Source organism: Mchenga conophoros, linkage group LG22, assembly GCF_057382185.1.
Source record: "Mchenga conophoros isolate Kocher_MC1m ecotype Shallow Benthic linkage group LG22, M_conophoros_male_GT1.1, whole genome shotgun sequence".
NCBI classification, from domain to species: Eukaryota; Metazoa; Chordata; class Actinopteri; order Cichliformes; family Cichlidae; genus Mchenga; species Mchenga conophoros.
In genome coordinates, this window is record NC_140546.1 from 23,268,200 (window position 1) to 23,278,367 (window position 10,168).

General features: G+C 38.2%; 1 protein-coding gene and 1 pseudogene across 1 annotated transcript; one reads left to right on the top strand and one right to left on the bottom strand.

The window, feature by feature from the left end:
• Positions 1-1,768, bottom strand: part of LOC146549504 (dynein axonemal heavy chain 3-like) — a 30,393-nt pseudogene extending 28,625 nt beyond the window's left edge.
• A 1,582-nt stretch (positions 1,769-3,350) lies between these two features.
• dazl (deleted in azoospermia-like) lies at positions 3,351-9,577 on the top strand. Its single transcript, XM_085262746.1, has 10 exons — positions 3,351-3,458; positions 4,137-4,259; positions 5,246-5,337; positions 5,581-5,632; positions 5,731-5,797; positions 5,903-6,042; positions 7,266-7,346; positions 7,563-7,613; positions 8,043-8,113; positions 8,294-9,577. Exons 1-9 carry the CDS (start codon positions 3,456-3,458, stop codon positions 8,085-8,087), a joined length of 654 nt encoding a protein of 217 aa, XP_085118872.1. The 5' UTR covers positions 3,351-3,455; the 3' UTR covers positions 8,088-8,113; positions 8,294-9,577.
• Positions 9,578-10,168: the final 591 nt, after the last annotated feature.

Genomic DNA, 10,168 nt, shown 5'->3' on the forward strand with positions numbered 1-10,168 from the left:
GGCAGAAACAAGTTTAATATTCAGTTCAATATGTATCAGCAGCAGAATGGACCTAAAAATAAATGTTTGTTTCAGTTCTATGAAGCTTTGAGTATTTTGGATTAGTAGCACTGCTGTGTTTGTTGCATCATATTGCTGTAATTGTTTATATGCTTTATATATTCTGAGGTAAGTTGATCTATAGTGTTACATCATATTCTATAAGGATGTTATGTGTTTGTAGACTTTCTGCCCAGTTTGACCCATTTAGCAGAAGTCAGCCTGTTTAAGGCTCTGATATCTATTCTGTATGACTTTAAGCAGTTATGACATGGTCTGATTTTCTCACCCAATAAAGGAATATTTAATATATCAGTCTACTCTTCATTCTATCAGAAACAGTTTTCACAGCTCGTACATTTTCCTTTTTACACATATATGTAAGCATTGAGCCAAATGTAATAATGCCAACATATTAAACGAACAATACTTGTCTCATATGTATAATAAATCTATATATACACTGTCAAAGATACTTGTCTTTGAGTGAAGATTTAAGGTGATAGGAAATATAAATAACTGCAACTTGAATCTTTGACCCAGAGTTCAAGCTCAGTGATGTAATATCTATCTATCTATCTATCTATCTATCTATATCATAATAATCTGACAATACATATTATATTTACATTACCACAGTGAGATGATTTTAGTCTCATGACCAACATTAGCTAATTGTTATTTAGTAACTAATCTTGAAATGACTGTTTAGTACAGAAATGACGCCCAACTATCATGTTTTACAGTCCCGTGGTCTCAGCCTCAGATACTCAACTAATCAAAATGATGTCATGACAAAAACGAATGACCAACAAAACATTGTTTCTCCTTCATTTATGTCAAACAATGCTGTATGAAACGTTTCTCGCGGTTAGTATCATGGTTGCTAGGCAACCTGAACAGCCCAACGAAGGCTAGTCCGTCCCATTTCACAAGCCTCTCACTTCCGTACTTCTCGTACTTATAGTACGCACCGTACATAGTACGCGTAGTGCGCGTACTTCAAGCGTTCAGACCCTGAATTGGGACACAGCTATAGCCTGTCAACGACGTTGATTAGCTGCGTATATACGAATGTGAATCGCATTATTAGCTGGACTATGGGATAAGGTGGCATCCCATACAGGAGCAGCCAGTCACTTACTGACTAACACTGCAAAACAGAATTGTTAACGTATTTATTTTAATTTCAATTCAGGTTAGATTTTTTTTTTGTGCACAACGCAGATTTTCTGTGCGCAGAGACCGTGCCAGCAGTGCGCAATTGCGCACGCACGCAGCTTAGAGGAAGCATTGGTTGGAACACAAAGACAATTAAACACACACTTAAAGCTTTATTACCGTAATTTGCATTCTGCATAAACCAATTGTTTTGATCTGTCAGTGCTTATTTTTCAATTAGGATTAACTGATAAAAGAAATATTACAAACATGCTGTAAATTAAAGAAGGATAAATGCATAGGCAAGAAAGAAGGAACTGATGCAGTTAGAGGCCAGAGCCTTTTGTTTGTTGCTGGAACCAACACGACAAAGTTTTCCCTTCCAAATGTTTATAAACTGGAAGCCAACGTTAAATTTATCCATTAACCATCACGTATATTCTGTGGACATTGACAAGCCTATATTTTAACCCAATTTCTCTCTCCCCTATAAACCAAGTAGAGTTCAGCGACCCGTGGCAGAGTAATTTTTTAGTTTTATTTTTTTTACTTTTTTCAGCCTTTCCATTTTGTTCAGCTTTTCTGTTACAAAGGAAAATAAAAGCATGGGAACTTGTGACTATAGAAGCAAAAATGATATAAATTCACATTCACATCTTGTCAGATTTAAAGACTAAAGCCGGAAAAATGCAGGTGTGCTGTCAGTTACCTCGTTTCGGTCTTTGTAATGTTATGCTAGCAGGATTCAGTGATGCCAACTCCTCAGTAAGGAAAATCGCTATTGGCTGTCCTAAAAGTCGCTAAATGACGTCATCGCCTAATTTGCATAATTGGTCACATAAAGTCAGTGAAAACGTCCTAAATGCATGTAGAATGTATTTAGAACTACAAATTAATTTTCTTTTGGCAATTATTGTTTTTTTTAATGTCACAATTCCAACCCTGCTCCTTTATCCGGGCTTGGACAGGTGTTCTGGGAATCCATCCTACCTGAAAAAACATCCTGCCCAATGTTTCTGCGCAGACGCGGAGCATGCGCACTACACCAACGCCGAATTAACTTCTTTTTCTTTCACCCATCCGGAATACTTCTTAAGGTTATGGGTAGGGTTAGGTTTAGTAGCAAGTCACTGTCAAATTATAATACGGGTAGGACGTTTTGTCAGAGTAGGATGGTTTCTCAGAAAACCGGCAAAAGTGCCCGAAATAGGCACCACAAAACAACATAACAGTAAAAGAAGAATTGAACGGTCAGGGCGGGAGCAGCGGCTTCGCTCATGCGCGATTCATTTGCAGTTTGGACGCATAGGTGTGAACAACTCCTGCAGCTGGGGGAGGACTATCCTCCACCTGTGAACACTCTGGCACGGGCGAGATGCCCACGGCAGCACCCGCTGCTTGTTGAGAGCGATACGCGTTTTCACAGCAAAAAGTCGTCATAAATAAGTCTCCGACAACACCAGAAAAAGTCGCCAGATTTGTCGCTAGTCGCTTTTTAGAAAAAAAAAAAGTCGCTAAGGAGGTCTGAAAACTCGCTAAATATAGCGACAAAGTCGCTAAGTTGGCAACACTGGCAGATTTTTGAGCAGCGCCAGGTTAGATTTTCAATTTAAAAGTCCAGCTGTTGTAACCTGTAGCTTGGAAATGCTGCGGTTGTAGCACGTATTAATCCGCCACTCACATATTGCACATATCTGCACACACTCTACCTCAGGCTACCGTTTGCTCTGTCAAGGCTTTAAATCAAGAATAATCATCATGTACCATAAACTGAAACACCGTTGATCTCATTCGGGACGGTATCCGAACAAAATGTCTTATGATAGAATATACCACACATCAAATATACTTCTGATATAGCATTAACATTGATATAAAACGATGAATACATATAGTGCATGCAAAATACAAAATACTATATATATATATATATATATATATATATATATATATATATATATATATCTCACATAAATTCTGTTGCATATGTAAAACACAGCACCGAGTCAAATTGTGAGTCATCAAAACTTTTCATATAAGTTTACATACGATTGAGAGATTTTAATTTGCAGCTATTTCATTATTCCATGCTATTTAACTTAACAAAATTATGAAAATAATGACATTACTCACGTCCTGCTTTAGTTAGTCACGTGGACTGGGTGGGCGTGGTTTCACCACGGGTGGAGGTCACTGTTGTCGGGCAGAACAAGGTCGACGGCGTACCTTTCAGTGTGTCTGGTCAGGTTTTAGACATGGTAAGTTCCACTGTTAAATTTCTGCACCCGAAAGTGTAGCACAACAGTCTTAGTGATGCAGGTTATTGTACTTGTTAACTTCTTAATTGGTACGGCGGCTCACCAGTCATCACTGTGCTAACTTTCTCTTAGCTAGCTAGTTGATAGCTTGACCTTGCCTGCTAAAGTTAAAAAGGCGCACTTGCTTTAGCTAACAGCCCATTTAAGCCACATTTAACAATAACTGTTAAAAAAAAGGAAAAAAGGTAATGTTAACATAAATTACATGGCTTACGAAACAAACTTGTGTTTTCATACTGTTTTATTATTTTGTAGTTTCTATTTTTTTAAAGATTTATATGTCGAAGACCTCGGTGCACTACTGCTAGCATCAGTGCCTGAACAAGCTGATTTTTTTTTTTTGCGGGAAATCGCATTAAAAATAAGGCTTAGACACTATATGATCTTTACAAGGGTAGTTAATGCTAAATCTACAGTAAAGTTTTGTAACTTAAATAAGTCTGCACTTTTAAATTGGTTTTAGTGGTTGGGCCAGCAGCCATCACATGGTGGCAGTTCCGAGTAGCGAACGCATGTTAGGCACACTCGCGATCTTGTAGAGATAGGTATATTCCCGAAATATAAGCTTGTGAATTGAAATGGCTTGTTTGTTGTTTTCTTTCTTTTTTAAATTTTAAGGATATCAACAAGCCCAGAAGCGCTAACCAGACCTTATCTTCTTTGAAGTTGTCAAATGGATACATCTTACCTGAGGGCAAATTGACTCCTAATGCCCTCTTTGTTGGCGGGATCGACATGAAGGTAATGCCGAAGCTGTCAAGCCAGAAAGTATTATCCGACATTTGCCAAAAAACGCCAGTATTTTAAGTTGTTGTAAAAGACTTGTTGACCTTTACGCTAACATATCTCATTACTGATAAAAAGTCATTTTGAGTCACACAGAATACTCCTTTCATAGGGCAGAAGCAGCAGTTGTTTTTTGAACTCTTGAATATCCTTTACTTATTTAGCTTAATACTAGTTAATATTAGAAGTGTTAATTTCAAGACAGAGCTGGTCATAGGGCAGCAGAAATTGCAAGAAAAGCAACAAAACAGTGATACGAATGTATTTTCAGTGGCTAAAAAGGACTCGATTGATTATAGTGTGGAACACAGAGTAGGGTAGAAAAACGCAGACTATTAAGGATGCTTGTAAAAGAGGTAATTTCTTTTTCTTTTATGTTACAATTTGTGAATCCTGTTTACTAGAGCCCATTTACCAATATAAGCTAAAATATGACATTAAAAATTATTAATAATTAAAATTTAAATCACTTAAAATTATACATACATGCCACTCTAAATTTGGTGAATTGTGTATAATCCTTTTTTGGGGCGGGGTTTAACATATCGAGCAAAAATTTAAAGAAAAATAATTTGCTTTCTTTAACCGCACACATTTCGAGAAGAAAAAAAAACAAACTACATGGTTCTTTTAAAACGTATTAATTAGAACATGTGGCAATAGCCAGGCACTGCAGCTCACAGTAGAGACACTACTTGAAAGGAGGAGGAGACCCCAGAACAGACCTGGGACATGCTGGAGAGATTACATCTCTCAGATGGCCTGGGAATAATAGGACTTTTCTGGGTATTTTCTTAAGAATTTTGTTTATAAATCTATTGAAAATCACATGAAAACGAAGAGATTTGTCAGGAGCCTGTGGAGTCAGGTGTGATACACCCTGGACAGGTTACCAGTCTGCTAAAAATCTGGTTTCTCTCTTCACTTGTTTTAATCTTTAGGTGGATGAAAATGAAATCCGGGACTTCTTTGCAAGATATGGTACTGTTAAGGAAGTAAAGATTATCACATACCGTGGAGGAATCTGCAAAGGGTAAGTTTTTTCTGTTCAGAGTAATTCGGGTTTTGCTCCCAGATTTTGAAGAGGTAATGAAATGACTATTGCTTCACTTTCTGTTTCAACGTACTGAGGTTAAATTTTGGAGTGTGATGATCAGATTATTGAACATGTAGAAGTATTAGTGAAGTTTATTAATCTACTTACATTTCAGACTGAATGTTATTACTTCTTTGATATATTTGGATATTCTGATTTATTTTGTGTGTTTGTTCCTAGTTATGGATTTGTGTACTTCAGTGAAGATGTCAACATTCAGTCAGTCATTGAGGTAAGAAGCCCGTCATTGGATCTATTTTGTGTCTATGCATATGTCTAATGTGGAATAATAATAATAATATATATTTTCTGTAAATATTTTTGCCATAGCAACAGATCAGTTTTAAGGGACGGAAACTCAAGTTGGGCCCTGCCATCATGAAAGAAAGGGTCTCTCGTATGTATTCTGTTTGTTGGGTAGTGCATGTACTTATTGTTCTGTTTTCACTAAATAGGGTTTATAATGTTAATGCCAAACTGATTCCCCCCACCCCACATCCAGGGTCGATGCCGTCGCGTCTGGTTGGCCCCGCTCCTTGGGTGAATCCCACCCAGTACTTCTACTGTGCTTGCTGCTCACCCATGGGAGGTGGGGTGCCACAACCTTCGCCCATCATAAACGGAGGCAACCCATACAATCAGGTATCTTACACTGAAATTACCTTCAGATTGTTATTGAATGTTGTTAAATGCTGATCATTTGTAATCGATAAGCGCTTGCTCACAAACTACATATTACCATAACCACCAATTTTAGATAAGAAAACATGGTTACCTTTAGATTGATCATCAAGAAAGTGCCAAAGCTATTGTAAAACACAAGTCAGGCGGCTGCTTGAGCAAAAACAAAAGAATTTCCATGTAGAAATTGATACAATAGTGTTTCCTTGGGACTGGTGGTGGTTTTTATGGGGGATAAAGTAAAAAGCAGGCTGAAACATTTGAGATGGTACTTGTTGTATCCAGTGAAACAGCACAAGTGGGGGGAGAAAAAAAAGAAGTTTTTACATCAAAATAAATGTGGTTGGGAAAAACGGCAACAGACCACTAGAAAAGGAGGAAAACAGGTGGAAGATGAGGGCAATGTGATTTGTCAGTCACAGCTGAGAAACTCCATGCAATTACTGGAGAAAAAAAGCATGCATGGATGGAATAATGCCAAGAAACTAGTGCGATGATGTTCAGTGAAGTTGTTAACCTATTTTAATGAATGTGAGTTTAACAAACGGAGCTATTCAAGTTTTATCATTGTAATTTGTAAAATGTTTAGAATTTTATTGTCATGTTGTTTTTGTTTTTAGTTGGAGTCTCTTTTTAAGTATATATATATATATGTGTGTGTGTGTATATATATGTGTGTGTGTGTATATATATGTGTGTGTGTGTATATATATGTGTGTGTGTGTATATATATGTGTGTGTGTGTGTATATATGTGTGTGTGTGTGTGTGTGTATATATGTGTGTGTGTGTGTGTGTGTATATATGTGTGTGTGTGTGTGTATATATGTGTGTGTGTGTGTGTGTGTGTGTGTGTGTATATATGTGTGTGTGTGTGTGTGTGTGTATATGTGTGTGTGTGTGTGTGTGTATATATATATGTATATGTTTTGTGTTTTCTCCAGTGATAATACTTCTGAAATATAAAATGGAACATGTATTTGCTGAGACAGTTGGTTCATCCTCACAAAGAATAAAGTTGCAAAGTGTACAATAATGTATAACTTTAATTGAAAAGGCAACAATTGTAAGTAGCTTTGTTATAAATAATCTCCAAATTGGCCGGTTATTCAGTAAATGGTATGTTGTTTGGCTCTACAAACTCTGTGCTGTGGTTTCATGTGTTGTTACTGGCTTTGATTGCAGCCATACTCCTATGCCAACTTTGGAGGGGTCATGATCCCGCAGATGCCAGTGAATTACGCGCAGAATGCCTATGCCTATCAGGTACACGCACACAAAAACACACACCCCCACACAAAGGGTCTCGCAGCCATTGCACATATGCTCCTGCATGTGAGATGAGGGGTTCAATCTGGTTAAAGTACACCTGGCCCTGCTTACCCCACAATCCAACATACCCTCCCGTCCTCCTATAGTAGCGAGTCTGGGTTTGTCTGTTGCCCTCTGTTTGACAGCTGACGCCTCTCCCCTCATACGCAGTACACCCCACCTCCCTGGACGCCGGACCAGAGGACACGGCCTGTCAATCAGGTGACTGCATTGAATAGGAGTAAGAATAGAAGTCATTAAAAAGAAAGACTAAACAGATGTTCTTTGAGAATTGGTTAACTATTGCAGATGAACCTTGTTTTTTCTTTTTCGTTTTTTCCCTTCTTTTCTTTTCCCTCCGTTTTTGGTTTGCCCCCCTAGGAACAAAAGTCATTGTTGTCCAGAACTGTGATGTCCATGTACACCACTAGATGGTGTTGTCTGGCCTGTGTTGGCATCCTGAAGAATGGCTCAACAATGCACTCTAACCTTCCCTTTTTTCCACAAAAGTTAATTTTGTGGGCTTGACAATTCATGACACATCTAGTGCTTTTCTGTTTGTGCTTGTTTTTGTAGTTGTTCATGTCTTTGAAGCACATCTATAGGATTATTCCACCAAACTCTTTTTCTTGTGTTACACTTTGTTTCCAGAGCTTTGTGGACTGTGGAGTCCAGACCATGCTGACTGTGCTGTAGTCCACAGCTACTGAGAACCATGCCAGGTAAAGCAGAACCACTGCAAATGGTTGTATTTTCCTAAGAACTTTGTTCATCTTTATTGAAGTCACACAAAGCAAAAATGTTTGACCAACGCTTTTAAAAATACTTTTTCTGTTTGTCTGTGTGATTTGGGAAAACAACTTTACTTACTTGCGATTTATTTATTTGTCCTTTCTCTGCAGGCCTCAGGGAGTCAGAATTTAGACAAGATTACACCTTGATACTCTGGACATCTGGAGTAACCCAACTCTTCAGGCTGTTTTCCAAATGCCCTCGCCTCTCATTCCATGCCTCAAACGTTTGAGAGCCATTTTAACACCAAACTGCATGATCTTTACACTTCAGCTAATCTCATCCCACAATTACAATTTGTAGTGCTGACCTGCAGTCAGCTGCTTTTAACCCACATGGATCACAGTGACAGCACAGGAAGAGCAAAGCACCCTCACCAAACCAGCTGGCACATGGGATCACTTTTTTTTTGTTTGTTTCTTTCTTTTTAAGTATCCCAAACATAGAACGGGACGACTTTTTTAAGCCCACCTTTTGTGCTTATTTATATTTTAGTTTTAATTTACTTTTGGAATTATTTTAAATGTTTGGTTGGAGGGTTTTATCCTGTGCTTGGGCTCTCTGTACATATGTATATATTTGTATATTACTACAATGTCTTGACCTCAATCTGTTTTTTTCAGCATTGGCATATTTGTCTTCTAACTCAAGTTCTGGTCTAATGCTCCTCAGATTAATAATCTTCATTAACTTGTTTACTATAGCATAAGAGCACTTGGTCATTCCATTAATTTGGAGCGCACCACCCTCCTTTTGTTTCCTTTTTTTTTTTTTTTTTTTTTTTGGTTGTTTATTTAGATTCATGGGGTGTAGGTTGAGGCAGTAAACCAATCTCAGTCGCCTCATCATTATTACTTACTTCTCATCTTCATCATTGGTCTAATGTTTGTCCAGTGGTTCCACACTCGAGGACAATCACGGCATAATTTTTGTTTACATTAACTCATTAATCAACTCATACTTAAAAAATGAAGGACATGATTTAAAACAATATGCTGTATTTCATCTCTTTAAGACAAGGTTCACTGTTAGGGTTTAGTTTGTATTTGTTTTGGGATTTTAGTGCAGTTTACACAAAGTGTTTTACAGATATGTCATAATTGAGAAATGTTTTTAGGCATTTTTCTTCCAGTAAGTGCACTTAAAATGTGTTTGAGGTTTAATAGTAGAAGTAGCTTTGTGTGATTGAAAATGCACATCGGTGTGTGGTGTACATCACGGCTTTTCTTTGACCCAGTTCTGTGTAGTTACATATGGAGATTGACCTCTGAGGTCTTGTTGCTGTGCGCAGACATGATTGTGTTGTTTTGTTCAGAGAGCCTGGGCACAGCACTGTTAGGGTTGTTACTGTTCATGTTTTTCAGGGTTTGTTGATAAATAAAAGTTGAAATGTGTTATCATTTGAGGCTGTTAATGTTTTTCCATCTCTTGCTTATTTTGAAACTTCCTGTTTGTCATACTTTGGTGATCTGTGTGGAGGTACAGACAGGCAACATACCGGTTGCAGCTGCTGCTCCCAGGCCTCATAAGCCTGTCTGTGGCTGCTAGTTTTCAGTCAGGGTTGGATTGCCTGTCTTTCCCTGGCAACAAGCCCATCATCTCCTGGTCACAGTTTTTTGTTTTTGTCACAGTCTGGTGGTGTGACAGGGTTCCCCAGGGTGCTCTGTTCAGCCCTGTGGCCACCCACCAAACCGCACCCACCCCCCTCAGTCAGACGTTTCTGAATTATGGATAAGTCTGGATTGCTTCTTATGAAATATGAATTTTAAAAGGGGGGTAGCCCTTGGAAAAACAAAAGTCTCAGAGCCTAATGACCCCAATAGTACCCAGAATGTGACTTGTGACTACTTATTGGAGCAAAAACATCTGTAAATTACCCTGGGGTAGTCATTGAGGTAACTTTTTTTTCTCCCTCATCTAAAGGGGTGCATATTTCTCCTAAAGTGTTTCAGAGAATCCAAACCTAGAGCAGCGAGTGAGGAACA